The following is a 22,616-nucleotide window of genomic DNA, read 5'->3' as shown; positions in this document are numbered from 1 at the left end:
TAATTTCCTGAGCACTGTCCTCCTCCGTGGTGTCGTGTGGAAACTGCGCTGCCTGCGGCACACGGCACAGTTCCACCTTGCAGGCAGAACAACCCGTATGGTTCGTAGGAATGTTTTCCTCACATCTGCAATAGCAGAAACTTAAAAATTATGAAAGCACCTTCCTTAAGGAGCCAGTGATGAGGCTTTGAGCCGAATGCTTCACGTTATGCCTAAACAACAAAAGGGAACTCAGAGCCCATGAAAAATCATGCTTGTGGGCAGCTAGGCTTGCATTGACCCCTCACCCCTGCAGAACAGCACCAGGCACATCACTGTGCCACCTCTGCCATGCTGGAGGCCTTCCTTACCACTTTGAGTCCCTCTAGAAAGGAATTAGAATTTACACAAGGCTTCTTAGAGTATGGGATTTTTTTCCTGCCCCATTGTCCAGTGTCATCTAATCTTTCCTTAATTGTCCTTGAAATTCTAATAAATATATTTTCCATATATTTTGACATTTTGCAATTTCATTTAAACTTGACATCATCTGAAGCCATCAACTGTGGTCTATAAATGGTTCAGGTGAGATGCATTAAAGGTGGTAAATCATTATGTCTTCAAGCTGAGGAGGTGTTGGCAGAGGTGCTTAGAGAAGCTGGGAGTTCTGGTGATGTTCTTTTTTTCGGCGGAATATGCTGTTTTCTGAATGGATGTGTTCTTGGCCAGTCACCTGGGAAAAAAAGGGAAGTCTGTGGGTATTGCCAGGCTATGCCAGACAGTTCCTCGGTGCTTTTATTACCATTCTTGTAAATTCTGGAAGGGCATTTCTCTTCAGCTTTTCCTCTCCTTGTGAGAGTATTACAAACTTCAACAAGTTTAGTGTAATGATACTCTAAGACAAATGGCAAAAAAAGACATTTCAAATAGCTGTTCCTAATAACAGAAAAAGTAATTGCAGTAAAAATAAACCCGAAGGGCCAGTGTCTTGGTCTCCTGTGGGGCGGCCGGGGCAGATGTGACGTGGGTGCCTGGGGGGGCTCTGCCCTCCAAAGCGTAGCCCAGAGCTGACGGCCTTCTGCTCCGGGGGCAGAAAATGGGGTTTAAAACCTTACTGGTGTCCCTACAGCACTCGGCTCGGTGTGATTCGGGCGTTGCAGACCGCGCTCCGTGACGAGCGGGGCGCGCTGTCGGGCCGGTCCGTCTGTCGGATGCTGCCCTCTCCCGTCCGGCCCCCGGCCCGGGACCCTGCTCCAGCGCGTGCTCGGCCCCCCCGGCCCGGCCTGGGGCAGCAGAGGGTGCTGGGGGCGGCGGGGCAGGGTGCTGGGGGCGGCTGTGCCCTCCCGGCCCGGGATCCACCTCGCCCCAGCGCGTCCGCGTAGCGCAGTTTGTAAACCTGCTGTAAATCCCAAGGGTTAGAAGCTGCCGTGTTCCGTCTCTCCGTAGCGTGCCGGTGTTTCTCTCTGCTCCCAGGCAGCCCTGCTTGCAGCGGGAGATGCTCATGCTCCTGCCTTGCGTCGCCCCCTGTCACGCTCCGCTCCGCGCGTTCCCCCTGTACCGACACCAACGTGCCACCCGTCCCCTCTGCCCCGTCCCACCCCGCTGCGAGGGGCACAGGCGGCCCGTTGGCTCACCAACAGCATTTGCCCCATACTCCTAATGATCTAAACCAGCTAATTAACAGTTGCAGTCATGATGCAGTCATGACGACGTGTTTGATACAGGTACAGAATCTGCAGCTTTAGTGCTGATGTTTTTTCTTCTTTGTTTTGCTGCCTGACCTGAAGTTTGGGGAAATGCCCTCTTGCTGCTCGTTGGGTTTTTTTCCTGGGGATCCCAACAATTGTTGCTCGTCCACCAAGCTGCCTATTTAGAAATAATGCTCAGAACTGTAATAATAATAGTTATAACAAAATGTTGGTTGGTTGTTGTTAGTATTAAAAACTGCAGCAGACCAGCATAGCCGTATGATTGCAATTTATGTAAAATAAGTCAGGTGTAAAATAATCTTTCGGCTTTTCAATTTACCACTTAAATGCACAAAACTTTTCCTGCCTCTTCCAATGCAGGAGATGCTCTCTGCCTTGTCACCTACATGTCTCTCCTCTGTTCCCACATCCTGCTAAACATCTGCATTTTCTGCCCAGCATGGATGACGCCAGGTTGGGGTGAAGAGGCTTCTGCTCATTTGTGCGTGTGCTGGTGGTGATGGGGTGCCCGGCTTCCATAGGTGGGACGTGCTGGGACAGAGCCCCACTGTTGCACCCAGGGTGCGCTTGGGGGATTCTGTGCCTGCATGTTGACCCCGTGGGAGAAACAACTGACTGCAGGAGGGCGCGAGGAGGGTGCCGGGGCTGGACCCCGTCCCGGGCTCGCTGCTGCCCGGCCACGCAGGGGCTGTGGTGAGCAGCTGGTGCTCAGGGCACTGTGGGGCTGTCGGTGGTAACGGACCCAGCTCAAGGACTCCATAGAATCATGGAATCGTTTAGGTTGGAAAAGACCTTTGAGATCATCGAGTCCAACTGTTAACCCAGCACTGCCAAGCCCACCACTAAACCGTGTCCCTAAGCACCACATCTACATGCTTTTTAAACACCTCTGGGGATGGTGACCCCACTGGGCAGCCTGTTCCAGTGCTTGACAGCCCTTTCCTAAAGAAATTTTTCCTAATATCCAAGGTTGGTCCGGAATGATCTGATGTTGTGTGACCTGATTTGTGTTACCGGGAGTTACAGGACATGCGCTCACAGAATGGGATGGAGTCATCCTGTAGGAAGCGAAGCGCTTGCTGCTTGCTGCGGAAGGGTTTAGAAAGGAGCTCGATTGCCTGCTCATAGAAATGTAAAGCTTCTCCCTTTGCAATTCCCCTTTCTTGTACTTGTCCACTAAGGCAGTAAAACCATATACTTCCCATGCCTACAATCCCATTTGTTTTCCTTTTTTCCTCTGAAGGTGACCTCTCTAAGGAGCCCTTCACCTCCCCCCTGCTTTTTCCTCTGTTATACAGAGCTGGTCTCCACTGTTTGTCACCCATCAAACAAGATGCAATGAAACACCTCTTGTGAGCCATTCGTGGGCTGGGGTGGCAAATTCAGTAGCCAAGCAAACAAAAATACAAAGAGATGGAACTGGAAATGGATAGAGGGATTAATTTTGCACAATGACCTATCAGAAGTAGTAAGAAGGAGGAAAATGCTTAATTATATGTGCACCAAGTGATACCTTCACCAGGATTAGTGACACCACATTCCTGGTGCGTTTAACGGTAGGGAGCAGAGGAATTACCCGCGTCTGTTATGAACCCTTATTGCAGGACTTCTCAGAAGTCAGGCAGATGGTTGTTGTAATTTATTGCAGTTCCTTCCATAGCTTCTCTAAACAATTTTATTTTATTTTATTTTCTCTGAAATATCTGTACGCATAGAGTGAGAGGAATAGATTTTTGGGGAAAGCCTGTGCTGTGTTTACCTGCAACCTGTTCTCTCGCTGCAGTGGCTGAAAGTGGTAACATCCACAGTCCTGAGGTTGCTGAGATATGCTAGTCCACGTTCACGACGTTTCTCCAGGTACATTTGCAAACCAGCTCGGTTCTGGGGCACGGGGTGCTGTTCGTGGCTGGGGCTCCTGTGCCTGCCGAACCGCCGAGCTCAGGAGCGGCGGCGCTGCAAAGCAGAGATGCTGCCAGTGGCACCGTCTGTTGGTAAAATAAAAACAAAGCCAGGAGCCTGGTAGCTCCCTACGTGCTGTTTGTTGCTCGAACTCAAATCGACTTTACTATTTCAGTTTGGCCCGTGGTAAGCTCGGTTGTGTTGAGGCAGCTCCTGGTTTAGTTGCCTTCAGCACCGAAATGTGCTCAGTTTTGTTATCCGCAGCTTGGACTTTGTTCGTGCCACAAAGGGGCCGATGTCTCAAACTGCGTAGACACGACAGAGCCCTGATTGTCATGAAAATCGGCGAAGCCTTGCTGGAGCCCCAAGAATTATGAAGCGGTGGCTGTGAGTGGGAGGGCAAGAGCATGGGGAAGGGCTGCCTCTGTCCTGGGTCCACGCAGCTCTGCTAGCCTCTGTCTGCCCAAATTCTGTTTTTTTCATGAAAGTTTTTAGGGATTGGCTGTGGCAAGTGACAGTGTCTGCAGACTGTCCTGGAAGACCTCCACTGTCCTGGTCTGGCAGCATCTGACCCGTTTCGGCACTGGCTTACAGCTCCAGTGAGGATCTACATTTCTGAAAAAGTCACATCTTCTGAGAATTCCTTCTCCCTGGAACTGTGGTCTCGCGCACGCCGGGGGAGCGCCCGGGAGAAGGGACAGCACGTGGCGGTGCCTGTGCTTCTCCTGCCTGCAGTCACTTCCCGCAGGCAGCCCAGGTGAAACACCCGTGCTCCCAAAAGGAAATCCGGAAAATGTTCTTAAGAAAAAGCTCTGAAAGTACAGGGTGCCTTTTAATGCCTTGCACAACTCAAACATTTTCCTTTTCTCCTGCCACATTTATAGCCCGTCATCTTCTCCACACTGTCTCCTGGCTGGTTTGCCTGGCATCACAGTTCGCTGTGGACAAAGGGCAGCAAAACGCAGCATTTTTCCTGACCTCGTTTGCAGACAAGTGGCCACGTTGGTAACAGGATGAGCCAACGCTCAGTGCGCCCTGGAGATCTCCCTCCTGCTTCACAAGCCCCTCCCTTACGCCCATAATGTCAAGACAATAAATCCGTTGCAGGCAGCAGCGTCACTTGTATGCAGGTTTTGGCAATGTTTTTTTACCATTACGGGCTTTTACCGTGATGAACTGGTGTTATTCAAAAATGTTAGATGTCAGTTACAATAGCATCAGCTTTTTCTGTTTGGGTTGGGAATTGGCTGATTCGGGCTAAAATAAGAACCAGCCACTTTATTTTTCCTTTTACCGGGCTTGCTTTAAGGCTGTTTGGTTCAGAGAATGGGATTAATCTTTCTTGGTTTTTGCCTGTCCTGTGCCCATTCCTAGTTTGGCCTCTCATTTTACAGAATAGTTCCAGATCTCTGCAATTATTTTCTGCCCTTAAGGATTTATTATGGACAAACTGTGACGTGTGTACTTAATGTGACTTTTGAATAATTTGGAAGATTTGGGTTGTTTGGCCAATTACCCTTTTTGCCAGCCAGCTTTTGTCTATAATTGCAGTTGTTTCTGAATTAGCAGAGTGTTTTTTCAGTGTATCTCTGTTTTGAGTCCCAACAACAGTTGTGTGAGCAACTTCATGTCGGTGTGTTCTCCTGAGATTAATTTGCTTTATTTCAGATTGCTGTGGCCACATTGCACTGTGCTGTTATAAAATAGGCACTCTGCATTCTGGTCACACTTCTCCGAGGGGTGCTGGGAGCGAGCAGAGTGCTCGCATGGGATGAAGAATGTGGAGCTTTGGGAGCAGGCAGAATTGCAAGCAGCTGTGTCAATAATGCAGCCAGGGGATGGCTTACCTTGGCCGTGCATTGCGAGGGCCGTGTAACAGGCTCCTCACACAGCCCTGCTTTGGTGACCTCCAAAGTAAAAAGAGAGAGGTCAAGCTGCAGAGCTTGTCAAGGACCAACACAACAACTTTGCAGATTTACAGCATAAGCGAAGCGGAGACCTGGCCCAGTGCAGGGCTGGTTGCGGCACCTTTTGCTCCTGCATTGTGCACCTGCTCCCACAGAAATGCTAGGTTAAAACCAGATTGTGAACAGACAGACTCACAGGAGGGTTGGCAGTGGCAGGGACCTCTGAGACCGTATGGTTGGACCCATCTGCCCCAGCAGGGGCAGCCAGAGCAGGGTGCCCAGGCTGCCAGGAGGGTGCTGCTGAGCTCTGCTCTTGCGTGCACTTGGGGTCATTTGCATTGCTGAATGTCACCAGAAAGCCATAAAATTTGAGGCTTGGGATTGAGCGAAATATGACCTCTTTTGTTGCCTCTGAGCCTTGTTTATTTTAAGTCAGCCATTTCTCAGAGCATGGTTGAGCCCCACGGTTCTCAGCCTGAGGAACAGAAGCAGACTGTGGCTTTTGAACAGAGTCAGTGTGGACATCTGGAGGACAGGTGGAATTGGGCACTGGCAGAAATGTTTTTGGCTGTGCCTTGGTGTGGTGAGCAATGGTCTGGGCTTGGTCAAACGCAGCTGACCCCTGGGACACGTTATCAGGCATCTCATGTTTGCAGCACTAAGAACACATGAACTGCACAATATCCAAGGCTGAGTTCATCCCAGGAGGAGGGTGAAGGAGCAGAAGAGCTTCAAGAAAACATTGACTGGTGCAGAGAAACATGTCGCTGTATCAGGCGGAGAGCTCACCATTACCAGTGCTGCCACGGTGGTACCTGTTTTGAGGTGGGCAGCTAAATCAGTCATGGATTTATTGTTCTGAAAGTTTGCAGAGCCACTGAATTTAGAGGCAGAGATGATCTGCCTCGAGGGGGATGGGCGACATGGAACTTTTTGAGTTGAGAGAGAAATTGGGCAAAGTCAAAATGCCCAATGTGTCATGCAGTTTATTTACAGTAGAGGTTTTCTTGTTGGAGCTAGTGCGATGTTAACTCCATCCTAGCAATAGCATTACTGCAAGTTACTTGCAACCCATTAGGAAAGGGAGCGCCCGCTCACTGACGTGCCGGTGTAGGTCGTACTGTTAAGTTCTGATCATTTGACTGACCTCCGCACTTGTCCATTGCCAGCTGCGTCTGCACCGGCCCTGCCCATCCATCGCCTGGTGGCACACACTGCTGTACTTAGACCATTGCATGGCTCAGGCGGCCAGAACGGGGCTGCACAGCTCACACATCCCCATCCTGCCCGTCCTGTGGGCTGTGCTCTCGCGGGGGCTTGGGGAGCCCTTGTCCCTGCTGGTGGCACACCTGCCTGCGTTTCCCAGTCTTGCTGTATTTCGTGCAGTGGTTTGTCTTTTCTGCACTCCATCCCAACTTGAAAATGCGGCTGTGGTGCTGGCAAAGCCGATGCAGTGTCCCTGCAGGCACAAGGCAGGAGCCCTGACTGCCCAGCATGGCTCGGCTGCCCCTTTTCCTAGAGCCACGCTTTGTTTTCCGTGTTAGTCTGGGTACTGATCTTCAAGTCAGCTTTTGTGAGGCTGATGGCAAAACCACAAACTGATGCTGAAATCACTTCTCTAAGCCACGCCTGTGTTAAGCAGCCTCAGAGGGCAGAAAATGAGTTATGCGGCAGTTTCTTGAGCTTTCCTCTGGCGTGCCAGCTTTGGGCATGGCCAGGGGGGATGCTGGAGCAGGCTGTGCTCCGCTTGTCTGGCAGCTACTGCGCTTCTGTTGGCGAAGGCGATGAAACAGAGCGTGAGCTCGCGCCGTGCTGACTGTTCACCCTTTGGAAATCTCTGTATGGTCACAGACAGAAGCGCCGGTGTTCCTTGGGTGAGGAAGCTGAAGCAAACGCCCAGTTGCCAGTGTCCCATCCCCATAGGCTGGCAGGTGCAGACCTGGCAAGGGGGGCTCTGGCCCCCTGTCCCATAGCGACCACCGCCATGCAGTGCCCACAGTCCCGGCCCTGCCACACGTGGGGCTTGTGGGCAGCGTGGGGCCCCCCTGCCCACCCTGCATGGGCAGCCCTGCCTGCTGCCTGCTGCTGCCCACTGTTGCCCTGCCTTGCTGCCTGCTGCTGCACTGCCTCCTGCTCTGCCTGCTGCCCACTGCTGCCCTGCCCACTGCCCTGCTTGCTGTCCACCGCTGCCTGTGTCTGTGTGGCTGCAAAGCAGGACCCATCTGGCCCATGCTTGCATTTCAGTGATGATTAAAACTAGATGGAAGTCCTCAGCCCATAGTTGTCAGCAGCCTAAAGAAGCAGCTCTCATGCTGGCAATCCCTGGTTTCTCTCAGCGCGTGTCCAGGCGTTAATTCAGTACCGGCTCCCTTGGCCGTGCCGGGGAGTCGGTGGAGAAACCACACAAGGTTGTGGCTGCACTCTGGATCCTGGGGCTGGGGGCCGGTGGCTGGTGGTGGCTGGGGGCCAGGGGCTGGGGCCTGGCGGCTGAGGGCTGAGAACTGGTGGCTAGTGGATGGGGGCTGGTGGTCAATGGCCAGTGGTCAGTGGCTGGGGGCTGGCAGCTGGCGGCTGGTGGCCAGGGGCTGGTGATTGGGGGCTGGTGGCCAGGGACAAGGGGTCTGGTGGCTGGGGATTAGTAGCTGGGGCTGGTGGCCAGGGGCTGGTGGTCAGTGGCCAGGGACTGGTGGCCAGTGGCCAAGGCCTGGGGACTGGTGGCCAGAGGTTGGTGTCTGGGGGCTGGTGGCCAGGGGCCAGAAGTCAGTGGCTGGGGGCTGGGGGTCAGTGGCCAAGGCTTGATGGCTGGAGGCCAGGGGTCAGTGGCTGGGGCCTAGGGGCTGGGGACTGATGGTTTGTTGCCAGGGGCCAGTGGTTGGTGGCCAGGGGCTAATGGCCAGGGCTGGTGGCCAAGGGCCAGGGGTTGGTGGGTTGCGGGCCAGGGGTTAGTAACCAGGGCTGGTGGCTGGTGGCCAGGGGCTAGTGGCCAAGGGCTGGGAGCCGGTGGCCAGGGACCAGGGTTTGTTGTCCACGGGTTAGTGACCAGGGCTGGGGACTGGTGTCCAGGGCTGGGGGCTGGTGGCCAGGGGCGAGGGGCTAGGGGCTGGGGGCTCGGGGGCTGGGGCCGGTGGCCGGCGCCGCGCCCTGCCGGCCGGGCCGGGGCGGTGTTCGGCGGGGCCCCCGGGCGAGGCGCCCCCCGGCGGGGCCCGGTGCCCGGCGGAGGCGGCGCTGACATCACGGCTCGTTAGCATAGGGCCGGCCCGCGGGCGGCGGCGATGGCCGAGCCGGGCTGCCCGCCCGCCCGCGCCGCTGCCCCGCTCCCCGCCGCGCCGCCGCCATGAGGCGGCCCTAAGGAGCGGCGCCGGGGGGATGAAGCGGGACTCGACCTGCATGGAAGGTGAGCGGGGCCTTTGTCCGGGCCGCGGCCGCCGGGGGGAGCGCGGCCGCCGGGGGGAGCGCGACCCCCGGGACGCCCCTCGGCCCCCGCCGGGCCGGGCCGGGGGGGCGGGTGCCCCGTGTCAGCGCCGGGGCGGCGGGCAGCGCGGCGCCTGCGCCGGGGTCCGGCCGGGGGCGCTTCCCCGTGCCCCCCTCCCGAGCGCGGCGGGGCGCGGTGCGGGCCGTGGCCGCCGCCTGCAGCTGCGCACGGGCGCGGCAGCGGGGAGGGCGGCGGGCCGGCTCGGGGCTTAATTTGTTTATATTTTAAACTTCCTAATCCCTTTGACCATCTGGAGGAGCTTTTTTTAGTATCGTTAATTATTGATAGTATCGGGGTCATGCCGGCACTTGATAACGGAGCTCCCTCCCCGTAGGGAGCAGTGCCGGCTCCGCGGTGTTACAGCTGCCACCGCGGAGCGGGGCGAAGCCCTCCGGAACCGAAGGGACACCGAAGGGCCACCGGCCCTCGGGAAGCCGGGGTGTGTGGCTGTGCCGGGGCCGCTGTTCGGTGGCTCCCCGAGGCTGGATTGCCCTGGGTGGCGGGGTCACGGTGGGGCAGCCGCGGGGCGCCCCCAGCCGCAGCTGCCCGGCTGCTCGGGAGCGCATCCGTTCCTAAAACCAGCCCAAAGCGACGCTGGCTCGGGGCGTGTGGCCGTGCCGGGGCAGGGGCCACGCAAAAAGCTGTATTTTTGTTAAATGGCGTTAGAGAAAGTCGGGGGCCTGGGGGAGCGGCTGGAGGCGCGGGGTCGGCCCGCGAGCGGCGCGGGTGGAGCGATGGGGACCCCCGGGCGGCTGCGGCGGGCTGCCGGGCACGGTTCGGGGCGGTGGGCTTTTGTTCCAAACTCTTTGTGCAACAACTGGCTGGAGCGGAGGATCGGGCCCCCCGTCGCCCGTCCTCCCTGTGCCGCACAATGGAGCGGGGCGAGCAGCCCGCGGCGTCCCCTCGCCCCTCGGCGTTCCCTCGCCCCTCGGCCGGCTCCTGCCCGCGCCGGGCCCCGCGGGACAGGGGTGCGGGGCGGCGGGGGCTGGGGTGGGGGGCAGGCAGGGCCGGGGGGCACCCAGCCCGCCCGCCAGAAGTTGGATTTCTCAGATGAGTTTTTGATATGCAAATGGATGGGTCCCGGCCCCGGGGATGGGCAGGGCGAGGGTTTCATCAGCTGCACGCTCTTGATTTATACCCACCCAGACAGAGCAACCGATCGTTTGCGATGGGTCTTTCCTGGGGGCTTTCTTTTGACTGAACTCTTCCGTGGCAGGAACAAAGCGGCGGGGCTTTCGGGCCGTGGGTTTCGGCTGTAGGAGCGGGCGGGTGGCGGGGCCGGGCCGCAGCGTCCCCCCGCTCCCCCGGTCGGTGCTTTGCTTCGCGGCCGCAGCGCCCCCCCGGTCCCCGCACCCCGGTCGGTGCTTTGCCCCGCGGCCCCGCCAGCACAGCCGCTGCACGCCGTGCGGGGAACAAGGGCGCCGGCGGCCGCTGTCCCCCACCCCCTCCTTTTTTTTTTTTTTTTTTTTTTTTTTTTTAGAGGACTGGAGGAGGCTTGTCCATTTAAATTAACCTTTATCCCAGCTGGGCACACAATGTTTTTGTTTCAGTTCACAGAGGGTTAATTCCATTCAGGCTCCTACCACGACCGGCACAATCTGCTCCTTGGGCCAGCCTGGGCGCTGGTGCTGTCGCTCGTGGCCAGCGTGGGGCTGCTGGGACCCCCATCGGCGGGGTCGGTGGAACGGGGCGCCCCGGCCCATTGTGGGCTCGGCCGCCGAGGTCGCTGCTGTCCCAAGGAGGGGCCGCCGAACAGAAAATTTAATCCCTGGGTTCATCGATTATAAGTTAAAGAAAAGCCCATTAAGCAAATGTGCCTGGTTTTGGGGTGAGCTTCTTGGGACAATGCAGCACTCCGCAGTGAGAGGGGAATTGCTCCAACTCTGTGTCTTGAATTTAACAAGGTGGTTTTCTTGAAACTAAAAATGGACAATGAAAAAAATTGTTAGGGAAGGTAAGTGGGAAAAAAAACCTTAGCACGTTTTGCTTGTGTTTGAGGCATCATCAGAGGCGAGTGAGATTTTGTTAGGATTTAAGTAACACGTGTGAGATCTCCCCCTCCCCAGGCAGCTGGTATTTAGCAGCTTGAGATTTAAACCCAGCTAAAGGGTACTGCAGGGTGTGTGTGATAGGGCGAGTTAATCGTGAAGCAAATAAATGATACACAGTTGAAAAGACGTTGAATATATTAATGAATTGCAGTGCTGAGTGTCGTCTGTAATCTTTTTTTCAGCTGTGAAAGATTTTCTTAGCTGTAAATCACATTCTGTTGTATAAATGGGCAGCTTTGCAAACTGCAGCTTTCTGTGTCTTCCCTCTTGCTTTTCAGCAGAACCAAATCCCAGCACCGTCAGCTCTGGGAGTTTGGCCTAGGGTTTGTACCTTCGCTTTTGGCCTCGCTCTAGGACATAAAGTCTTTGTTTCAGCTCTGTTATAAAACACCGATATTAGAAGTCACTCAAGCTGGCTGCACTGACACACGGTCTTATTTCCAAGGTAAATGTCTCACAGGGAGCTGTGGTTGCTGTACAGCTTTAAACTGCATCTGCAGGGGTGGGTGCGATCCTTCTTGCAGCCGTGGGGAACTGCTGAGGTGAAGCCAGCATCTGGTCCCCTCCAGGAATGTGGCCGCGCTGCCTGCCCGCTTTGGGAATACTGGAGGTGCTTCCCTGTAGCCTGCTCAGGGTGTTTGTCCGCAGGAGTGATGCAGGTGGGAGCAGCGATGGAGGCTTGCTGAGGGCTGGGTGTATGTCCCGATACTTTATTTGCTGTGTATTTTATATGCTTATTCATGCGCTTTCATGTTTTCTGTATGTGTCTTTGCCATGTGCTTTGGCAGGATCCTAAGGTATTTCCTTTTGGAAATTCATAAGAATTTTCTTCTAAAAATTATCAAGACTACTCATTTTGCTGAGGGAAGGAGCAGGTCTTTTAAAAAATAAGTGTATTGCTTCTACCGTTGGCCTTAAAAAACATAGACGAGGAGAGATTTCTTCTTTCTTTCTCTCACTCCATCTTCGATGACTCTTGTGTAACATCATAATATTCTTGGAGAATTTACATTGTATTAAAATGTGGTATGAAACCTACCATGACCTTTGAAAACAATACAGCCTTTAATGTGGCTTTGGGGAGGGGTTAGCAAGGGAGTAGCCATAAAAATCTTCAGGGTTCAAGATGAGGTTGAGATTTTTGTGAATGCTTTTGTCGTAGCAGCAACTGTTTGATTTAGTGGCCCCTGCTACAATGGCTTGTGAGAACAAAGCCAGAATATCCCGTGTATGAGTTCGTTAAATGTTAAGACCTATCAGAAAAACTGGGAGGGGGAAGCTTCTGCAGCCCTCTTTCTGAAATAAAACATGTGCAAGGTATTTGAAAATTGCTTTGTTTCCTAATCTATGTTGTCTTGTATGGCTTTTGAAACCAGAGGAATCAGTGAGACGAGATGTAACAGAGCCAGGGAGGAGGGATGGAGGGAGGGCTTATTAGCTTAAAAATTATTGTACTTACTATGTGTTTTGATATTCTAGTGAAATTTCAAGGTTAAGAGAGTTCAGAGCAGCTCCAGCGCAAAACTGCTTTCAATTTGCCCATGCTTTACCATTTCTGTAAAGTTTGCTGCGTTTCTGCCCCAGCTGTCCCGCTGTTCGCCTACACAAGGCGCTTGCATTAAGCAGGGTGAAAAATAGCAAAGGTCAGGAGCCAGCAAACCCGTGGGCTGCAGGAAGAGCGTCTTGGGCCTGGTCACCGTTCCTACAGGATTTTTTAAACATCTTAAACCCTAAGACTTTTTTGTAGATAATTATTTCTTATCTACTGGTTTTGTTTGAGTGGCATTTTAAGGGGTGTACAGGCACCTCTCCAGTCCCTGGAGGTCTGTGTCTTTGTTCACAGGGTGTGCTGCTGTTCTACGGTGAATTTTAATCTGGAAGCACACTCCATTAACAGTTTCTGCGGGGAGGCATGTGCCCTTATTGTGGTGATGGGGCCACTCACACCACCTCACTGTCACCCTGCTAGCAGGGAGATGGGGATGGCGAGGGAAGGATTCTGATCCCTCCTTGCTTTAATCATCCCGGCTTCCCATGTTCGCCAGGCGAGGGGCCTATTCTTCCCACAACAAAAAAGCTGCGCCTGGAAATGAGCCCTCATTGACATCCTCGGCCGCCGGTGTGCTCCAGTGAGGAGGGAGCCTCGTGGTCCGAGGGAGCCCTGTGATGCTGCGGGCCAGGGCACCGTGCCATGGTGCTGCTGCAGCACACAGCATCCCCCTCTGCGTTTTGCCGTGTGTGTAAACCAGTAGTTTCGTGGCTCCCCAATTCCGCCCTGGCCTGCCTGGCCATGGCACAGTGTGCCCGGCGGCGAGTGGCTGTTGCTGCTGACCCCGGGATCCCCCAGCGCCCACGATTTATGGCACTGCTGGTGGGAGCAGGGGGAGGGCCGGGAGTTAAGCTGAGGCAGAGCTAAACCCTGCAGATAGAGGACTCTTCTGTCCCAGGCTAATCCCCTGGCCCCCTCCCAGCGTTTATCAGATAGCTGAAGGTGGAGATTATGCAATTGGGGACTACAAAGTCATGTTTAGTTGCCTCCTTTCAGCGAGATGCTCCGATAGCCCCAGTCCTGATCTGTACAAGCATTCCTTTGGGTCTGCATGCCTGAGGTGGTCTGTCCTGTAAAACTGGGACTGGTTTAGTGTGGTGATGACACCGTGAACGTTTCTTTAGCTAAAGTTTGTGTTTCCTTCATTCATCCCTTTATTTTAAGGTTTTATAACAATTGCAGTGCAATTTGCAGAAAAGTGCAGATTTGCATGCTGTGCATTAGCAAGTCTTTTAAAGATTAATGCAGACTGGTTACGGTTGCTACTGAGTTTAAACTGTGAAGAAAGCTGCTTGTGAGTAAGAGCAGCTGGTTTAAATTTTTACTTGGCTTGTGTGAGTGCAAATTGGTTTCGTTACCAATCCTAATACATTTGGCTTATTTATTTCTATGGTGTTCACAGGTTCTCCAGTAGTAAGCAGCTACACACTGGTTTGTCAGGTTGCTTAGGTTTTATCAAGATTGGAGGGGACTTGACTGTAACTTCTACCTCCTGCTGCTTCAAACCCCCTGTAGATAAAAACACCTTTGTCTCGGAAAACTGCCTGCTCAAATCTAAGTGAGGAAAACCAGGCATGGTGTTGTCCTGCTGAAATGAGTTTGCAGCAGCTCACCTTCACAAGCCAGTGCCCTCCTAAGGCTGGGGTTTTTCAAGGTCTGTCATTTTGCTGAGTGATACAGAACAGGAACAGCAGGGTGTGGGCAGCACACCAGGCACAAGGCAGAGTTGTGTGGTTCCCTCTGCCCAGCCCGAGCTTTCTCGTTAGCTCCGTACACCAGACAGTGGGTGCAGGCAGCTGCCCTTCCCTGCTCCATCTTCTGTGGCTTAAGGCAGCGGGTCAGCCCCTGCCTGCTCCCACCACCATGCCAGGCTTCCTCCTCCCTCCCTGCTCTGGCCGTGCTGTCTTTTTTTAGAGTACTCATGTCCTATGGTTTCTCTGGTTTGAATTTGTGCTCTTTTCCTTCTTGCTCTTTAATGTTTTTCTAATTTTTTTTATGTCCCTTATAGCATCTCGTCATTTTTCTGACCTGGTCTGTCCCTGTGTCCTTTCTCTTACTGCCCTTTCCCCACCTCCTGTTATTCATCTTCTCAACCACTTTTCTTCACCTGTTGAGACCCATCATCTCCAATGCTGTATGACCCTCTGCCACGCACACTGGAACATTGCTGTAATTCCCTCGTCACCTGGACAGGTCGCTGTTGTGACTGCTCGGGTGCTTTCTGGAAGAAGCCTTTGTCCCTGTTAAGGTGTAAGGGTGCTGTGTGGGTCATCCTCTTCTCCTGTCACCTGGATGTACCTAAAGGAGCACTGGCCCTTGGGTGCCTTTGCTCTGTAGCTCCCAGCCACCTTGGATGAAGAGAAAAGCAGCTCTGGCTGCTTTCCTCCCTGGCTCCACTGGCAAGGTCCAAAACACCATGTGACATGGCCTGTCCTACCTTCCCCTTCCCAAGGGACAACCTTGACTGCTTTGTGGTGTCTCCCCCAAGCGCTGCCACATACTCCTGACTTCCCCATTAATTTGATTGTAGCTATCACATGAGCTCCTGCAGCAGCGAAGTTTCTCCTCTGCATTTTGAATGGTTTGCCAGAGTAATTTCCTACACAGCACAGCCGGCATCTGTGAAGCAGGTCCTGGAAAGTGTGTGCACATCTTGTGTCTTCTGAGCAGTTTGCCTTTAAATCATGTCATTGAATATATGTATCACAAACTCCAGAGGGAAGGGACTGAGACACTGAAGTTAAACTCTGGGCACCTGAGGCTTGCATGGAGAACCACATGCAGCATCTGTCCTCAGGACCGTCCTCAGGGAGCTGCAGAGAACCGTTGCCACCTCCCGGGTCCTGCTTTAGCTGTGGGTCTTTCTGTCTGTTGGAGATTGTACCATTGTGCGTTCAAGCCACAAAATACCAGAAATAATCTGGTTTAACCAGCACCTATAGGAAACGTGTGACTGAGTGAAAGACAGAGGTATGGTTCCTCAAGTCCCATTGCTCCAAGCAAAGCAATGTCCTTGTTCCTCGGTGCCTCCACCTTGCTTGGCCAGGGTGAGCTAGTCATCCAGGTAATGAATATTTGACATTTGGGAAGGCAACCCCATGAAGTATACTGCAGATTTGTGTGCAGCCCTGAATACACTTGAGTAGTGCCCATCTTTGAAGTGCAGCTCTGTTTGCCACTGTTGGGATATTAATAGGTTAAAACATTGGGGCAGGGGAAGGCAGCTTGGTGTGGCATGTGAGGGGTTAAGCTGTTCGTTGCTAAACGTCTGCTACAGGAAAAGCTTCTGGTGCAACTCGCTGGCATTAAGTGTAGCTGACTGTTAATGTGAAGCAAGGTTTAGGCCTCCCTGTGCGGCTGCCAGGTAATGAGGATCCATCTGGGTTAACTACCTGGGTCTCTTAAGCCATCATTTACTTTCTCCTTTACATTTGACATCCATGTCTATGGAAATCACGAGCTGTGCATCCTCCCTGCTCTGCCTCAGAGGCAGTGTTAAGAATCTTAAAATGCTGAATTTAATGTGACAGCTCCTGTTGCTGGGAGTCCTACCATTTACGTTTTTAGCCATCCAAAGGCCTTCCAAAGATTTGGAAAAGGAACAGTAAAATCATATTGTGGCTTAACCATATGATTGTTTCTGTAATAATGTTCACTTGGGTTCTGGGCAGTGATTGTGCTGTGAGGCTTTTGCTGGTGCTGCTGGAGCTGCTGGAGGGAGCGAGGAGGTGCTTGCCCTGGGAATATGGAAGGTGTGATGGTATTTCACGTTGGCTGGTGTCTGCCAGGCATGATTTCTGTATTTGCACACGCTGGTCTGTGCAGTTGAGGTAGGACACTTTCAACCCTTTTCCCCCTCAAGGTTTCTGTTCCTCTCTGCTGTTTCTGGATGAGCACCTCTGCCATGCTCTGCTTTGTGGGTGTCTGTCTGGGCAGGCCACCGGGCAACGAGACTTTCCCAGTCCCTTCAAGAGAGTTTCTGATCGCTTGGTGAAGCCGTTTTATTGACCGCAAAGCGTTTCTTCTTCTCTTGCAGATGAGCGGGTGGATCAGCGAACCTGCCTGATCTGCGGGGACAGAGCTACAGGGCTGCACTATGGGATCATCTCCTGCGAGGGCTGCAAGGGGTTCTTCAAAAGGAGCATCTGCAACAAGCGGGTTTACAGATGCAGTCGAGACAAGAACTGCGTCATGTCACGCAAACAGCGCAACAGATGCCAGTACTGCCGGCTGCTCAAATGCCTCCAGATGGGGATGAACCGAAAAGGTAAAACTGGGCTTTTTACTGGTGGAGGTACAGACTGGGGCCAGTGTTAGCAATGCGTGCTACCCTTCCTCAGCTACCATTTTGTATTGCGATTCTGCCTCTCAAATTCCTGAAAAGAAAAAGTGAAACATCAGCAAAATTGTGCATGGATAAAACATTCTTCCTGAACTACTTCATTACTGTATTGGAGAAAAAAAACCTGTAAGAACTGAAAGCTGGTACAAATATTTGGAGAATGATTGTTGTGATCCTTTTTTTCAGGGAAGGTAACAGTTTGTTACTGTCCTTCCTGATGGATGTCCTTGCATTTGCCTTGAGTGAAGTGGTCACCATATCTATTCAATATTTTATATTGAATATATATTATATATTCAATATATTAATGTAGCAAAAATAAAGGCATTTAAGTAGGCTTTTAAAATGCCAAGCGATCTCAGTCAAACTTTACCTGTTTGTTGTCAGGGGGGAGCTTAGACCTGCAGTTGCTGCCCAGTGATAAGGTGGTGAGGATGTTCACTTAACTGCCCATCTCTGGTTGATGGCGCATGGCTCTGGGCAGCAGCGTGTGGAGCTGGGGAATGACAAAGGTGGCTTTGCCTGGTATGAGGTCACATGCAATCTGGATTAGGGACAGCCCCCCCTTAGTCCCCATGTGTGCGGAGTGGTGAACTGCTACAGTATCATCTTCAGGATGGCAAATCTTCAGTAGCTCAGAAATTAATAGTAAAAAATAGTCTGGGATTTATTTCAGTGTCATGTTTCTACTCTTCATTCCAATCTTTTGACTTTTTAATCTCTGGAATTGTTGTTAACCATTAAACCCAGAGATTTCTTGGTTTGACGGCAGCAGACAGGTATATGAGCAGAAACAGAGGCTGTTCAAGTCCTTCCTGGATGTGCAGCTAGGATGGCGGGAGGGACCCTGTCCTGGCTGCAAAACAGAAGTGCCATCTCATGTTTTTTTAGATGTGGCTATGGATGCCTTCAGTGTCATCATTCATATGAAAGCCGGCTGTCAAGAGCACTAAAACTTCCATAAATTTACTGCAAATCCACCAGGATCTTCCTTAGAAAATATGTCTTAGAGCTGAGATGGAAAGCTTATCTCCTGACTGCTTTGATTACAAATTATCTTTGGGAGTTTTATTTGATGGGGAAGGCAAGCTAGTTGCAGGTAGCTTTTAACCTGAAGCGTAGTCCTGGGTGACCAGAAGCACTGCCTGGGCTCGTTTATTTTAAGTGTCTGTAGTGTGAAGCACTCAGCGCTTGTCATCAGGCATTCTATAAATCAGGGGAAGTTATTTACATTTTCCTAAGCTCCCTCATCAGCTCCATGTGGGTGTCGGAACCAGCAGGGCAGCCAGCCCCTCGGAGGTGCCTGGAGCTGCTTCTGCCTGCTGCTGGCCCGGTGCAGGGCTGCCTGCCTGCTGCTCCTCATCTCTAGCTGCCAGCCTGTACCTGTGGGCCTGTGTGCCGGGCCTGGGCCTGTGTGCCAGGCCTGTGCCGCGGCCTGGGCCTGTGTGCCGGGCCTGAGCCTGTGTGCCGTCCTGGGGCTGTGCCCCGGGCACTGTGCCGGGCCTGGGCCTGCCAGTCTGTGTGCCAGGCTGGGCCCGCCGGCCCGTGTGCCGAGCCTGGGCCTGCCTGTGTGGCCGCCTGCGGGCCCGGGCCACGCTGGCGTTGCCGGTGCAGGCAGCGCGCTCCGGTGGCGGCGGGCGCGGCTCACCCGCGGGGGCAGAGCGCCACCTGGCGGCCCGCTGCCCGCCGTTCTCTCCAGCCCGAGCAGGGCAGGGCTGCGCTGGCAGCCGGTGCCCCCGCGGGGGGCGAGGAGGGCCGGCGGCGGGCGAAGCAGCGCTCGCTCCCTGCCGCGGTGCCCGACCGTTGTGCGGCGGGGCTGGGAAGCGGCGCCGGGCCTGAGCAGGTGGGTTTGAACCACGACGAACCATGCGCGCCCGAGGGGAGGCCAGAGCTGAGGGGGCTGAGAGCCATGTGGCTGTGACCTGGGACCATCCGGGTCTCTTGACGCCTTTCTGTGTGGATCACCAGCAGAAACATCCCTACATTTTGTTGCAGGCCTTGGCTAGGTTCTGCAGCTAGCAGGATTCCAAAACTCCCATTTCCAGGCTGAGCTGCGCAGCAGGTCCCGGCCTCGTCTCTGCCGATACCCGAGTCATTGCAGCAGATGCGGGGTGTTGTCGAGCACCTCCCAGGTCTGGGGGGTTTTCTTCCATCTTGGCTAGGTTGTAGGAATTTACAAAAATAAACCAAGTCAGTTTGCATCCTGTAAATCTTGCTGTGGGACACTGGCCAACGAGGTCTGGCCAGGCAGCCCGGGGAGCATCAAGCTGCTGGCTGGCAGGGAGCTGCGTCAAGAGCAGTGGGGTTCGATTAACCTCGGGTTGTTGAGAAATAGCAGCAGTCGTAAAGATAATGTGCGTGAGCTTGGGTACTGTCTCGGGTACAGCCACGGTCTGAACGGCACCCGCTGCCACGGGGACCTGCCCAGCCAAACTGCCAACTCCTCTTAGCACGCAGGGGTTAAGGGTTTCGCAGGCTTTGAGCTCAGGGCGCAGGAGTTCATGCACAGTGTTGCCCTCAGCAGTAGTTGCCAATTTGAAAGGCAGCTCTCAAACCAGTTGGGCAGGGAGGGCAGCTCGGCTGGGGTGACTGGAGCTGGGGACAGAGCCGTGGCCCTGGCTGTGGGCAGGCAGGAGCAGACAGACCAGCCTGGTGCCCACCAGCTCATCTCTGTGGCTGAGCACTGCAAACTGCAGAGGCATTTCTCCAAGGCATTCTGTAAAATGATGGGGATGTAGAAAAGAAAGATGTAAGCTAATGTCTGCTACAATTACGCTTCAAAATCAAAAGACCAAGGCAATTTATGTCCTCAGCTCGTAGCTGAGAAGATTTCCAAATTACAATTAGCAACAAAATATCTTGGAAAACTAGAGAAATTCCCCCCAAATTGGAAAAGTGTTACTGTATTTCCAGTAAATTAAAAAAACCTAAAGGGAGTAACAGAGGGCTAACCATGATGGCTTACTTTTACATCAGTCGCATCTTTTTAACAAGAAACTAATGTTTTTTTGGAAAGAGTTTTCATAGAAAGTAAACAGCTTTGTTTGTTAAAATTACCTGCTTGTTTTGCTATATCTTAAGAGATTTGTGTGATGTAAGAGACAATTATAATTGTTTTATATCCGATCCTTTGTTTGTGGCTTCTCCAGTGTGCTTAAATGAATGCTGACATTTTAAATAAAAATACTTGCTGTTATGGAGAGGTGATAGAGTTTGCGTTAGAAGGATTAAAACTGGGTTGCTGATCTCAGAACGCATTGTTGTAAGGTGCTGCAGGGATCACTGTGCTGCTGCTCACGGCTTGCCTGAGTTGTAAATCATCGGGGGACTTTTGGGTGGTGATCTGCATGGCCTGACCAGGTGGTAATGGTTCAGGAAGGTGCAGTTTAGGTGCAAGTGCAGGGTGTGCATGGCTCTGCCTTGCTGCAGTTGCCTTAGCTGAACCCACGTATGTAATCCCTGAGCTGCAAGTGCAGCACTGAGGCAGATGAAGATGACTTGAGCTGAGGATATCTAAAATCAAGCAGCTTTTCTGGTCCAGAAATTTTTCCTTAAATTTTGTGTCATTTTCTGCTTCGGGAGGGCCTCTGGCAGCCCCGTGTGCCAAGTGGGGTGAGGCTGGCCAGCAGCAGCAAGGTCACCGTGCAGCTGGAGAGAGCCTCCTGCCAAGTCTGGCCAGGTCGTGGTGGGAAAAAGATCGGGACCTGATAAACAGGAGGACCCGGCCCGGGAAAGGAGCTGCACAAGGAGCAGGATTGATCCTCAAATGCTGCCAGCTTCTGCGGAGCTGCTCTGCCAGTAAAGAGAAAAGCAGAGGGAGGGGGAAGGTAGAGAAGCAGCTCCAGCATAATCCCCATAATTGGGCTTCACTGAAGCTCCCTAGAAATTGGTTAAAGTCTTAAAAATGCAACTGCTGTATGGAGGAGCTGGACTGCCCTTCTGAAATGCAATTGCATTGCTCGATCTTGGAACTGAAATTTTAAACAACGGTTTTGCATGCAGCCGGCTGGGTAGCATATCTCCCCTCTGTTTTCTGTGGTAGCTGTAGGAGATCTGACCCTCTGCAGCAACAGCGGTGCCAGTAGTGACCGGTGAAGTGCTTTCCCTGTGTGCTGCCAGCAGCTGTGGTTGGGGTCTCCCCAGGTGGAGCCTGGCTCATGGGGGTTCGCAGGGCTGTGGGCAGTGGAGTCAGAAATGCTGGAGGTCACGGTTCATTTTCTAGCTGTCATGGGCATTTGTTAGGTTATCTCCAGGGGTGAAGTAAGGTTGCTTCCCGGGTGCCACTTCTCAAATTATGCTGGAATTAATTGTGGTACAGGATTGCTATTCCTTCATTACCTGTCACTCAAGGGTCACATGAAGAAACTAACCATCCTGTGGGACGCTTGCAGCCCCGCTGATGTGTTTGTGCCCTTTGGGGTGAGGGTCATGGTGTGTACTGCTGGAGCTTGCCAGTGCCCTGGAAAACACTGCAGGTTTCTGCGTACACTGCTATGGTGAACAAAATGAATCTTTTAAGGTATAAAGATTTTTTTCAAAATGGTAAATACCTTCTTATGTATTTGTGGAATATTGAACAGTAGTGTTCCTCACCAAGGTTTGGTTGTTTTCTTTTAGCAATCAGAGAGGATGGCATGCCAGGAGGCAGAAACAAAAGCATCGGACCTGTCCAGGTGAGCATGTCAAGCCGTTTCTCAATAGTTCCCTTCAGCCTTTGCTCTCCTGGCCTTGGCACAGAACTCCTCTCACGATGGTGGGCTCGGACTGTGCCAGCAGCTCGGAGTGGGACGGGGCCACAGCTGATTTGATTGAGCCTTTCTCAGCCTTGCCTGTGCCTCTTGCTGGTGTAGCAGGGCTTTGACTCTCCACAAGTGTTAGAAATACATCATGAACTGTAGATTTTTAAATAAAGCTCGGCGCTTGCTTATCCCTGGTAGGGACATGGTGTGGTCCTAGGGTGCCTGTGTGAATTCACAGGCAGTCTTGTGGTGCTCTGTCCTTTGTGAGCCGCACAAGGACGTCCGTCCCTCTGCAGCTCCCAGTAAATCTCGCAAGCTGTCTGCTGCAATTCCTTCAGTTGTTCCAAGAGGGGCACCCAGTAAATGTCTCACTGATTGATAGCACAGCTTGTCTGGAGATGTCTTGTAAAGCGCAAGGTAATTCAGCACAACAGCTTGTACTGCACGTGTGAGAAATGATGGCCATTTCCAGCTTGCTTCTAGAAGAGAGGTCTTTTAAAAGTTTACTATTTATTTTAATAAAATAGAAATAACGCTGAAAACATTTTCTGTGACTCTGTGTGCCTCTGAAAAGACTACTCGCTGTGGTCCAAAACCTAACCATGAGAAGCCAAGCAACCAGATGCTCTGCCTGCTCAGTAAGGTCCTCCATAGCGAACAGAGAAAAAGGCAAGAATTAGACAGTGCAGCTGTGCCTGTGGTCAGTAGCAGAAAACCTAGCTCAATGAATAAAAAAAAACTCTTACTGATGGTAGAGCATTTTCTGCTGTTGGCAAGCATCATATTTATAACAGCATTAGTTACTGATTCTTAAAGCGTGTGCAGGCCTATCAAAGAGCAAACATTTCATTTCTGGCCAGGTAACAATTTTTACTGCCTCTCTGAGCAATGCAGCTGTAGTAAGGGCAGCCTTTGCTAGCCAGAGTGGGCCCTTGCTCATCTGAGACTCACGTGATCGGTCAGTGTTGG

At 52.7% G+C, this 22,616-nt stretch overlaps 1 protein-coding gene across 2 annotated transcripts in view; it reads left to right on the top strand.

The window, feature by feature from the left end:
* NR6A1 (nuclear receptor subfamily 6 group A member 1) overlaps positions 1–22,616 on the top strand; it is a 98,129-nt gene that overhangs the window by 57,026 nt on the left and 18,487 nt on the right. For both annotated transcript variants that reach the window (XM_055800326.1, XM_055800315.1), the window contains exons 3-4: positions 16,603–16,833; positions 21,526–21,581. In XM_055800326.1, coding sequence (XP_055656301.1) covers positions 16,603–16,833; positions 21,526–21,581 — 287 coding nt within the window. The remainder of the gene's footprint in view (positions 1–16,602; positions 16,834–21,525; positions 21,582–22,616) is intronic.

This window comes from Falco peregrinus, chromosome 1, assembly GCF_023634155.1.
Source record: "Falco peregrinus isolate bFalPer1 chromosome 1, bFalPer1.pri, whole genome shotgun sequence".
Lineage (NCBI taxonomy): Eukaryota > Metazoa > Chordata > Aves > Falconiformes > Falconidae > Falco > Falco peregrinus.
This window is presented reverse-complemented; position numbering and strand designations above follow the sequence as displayed.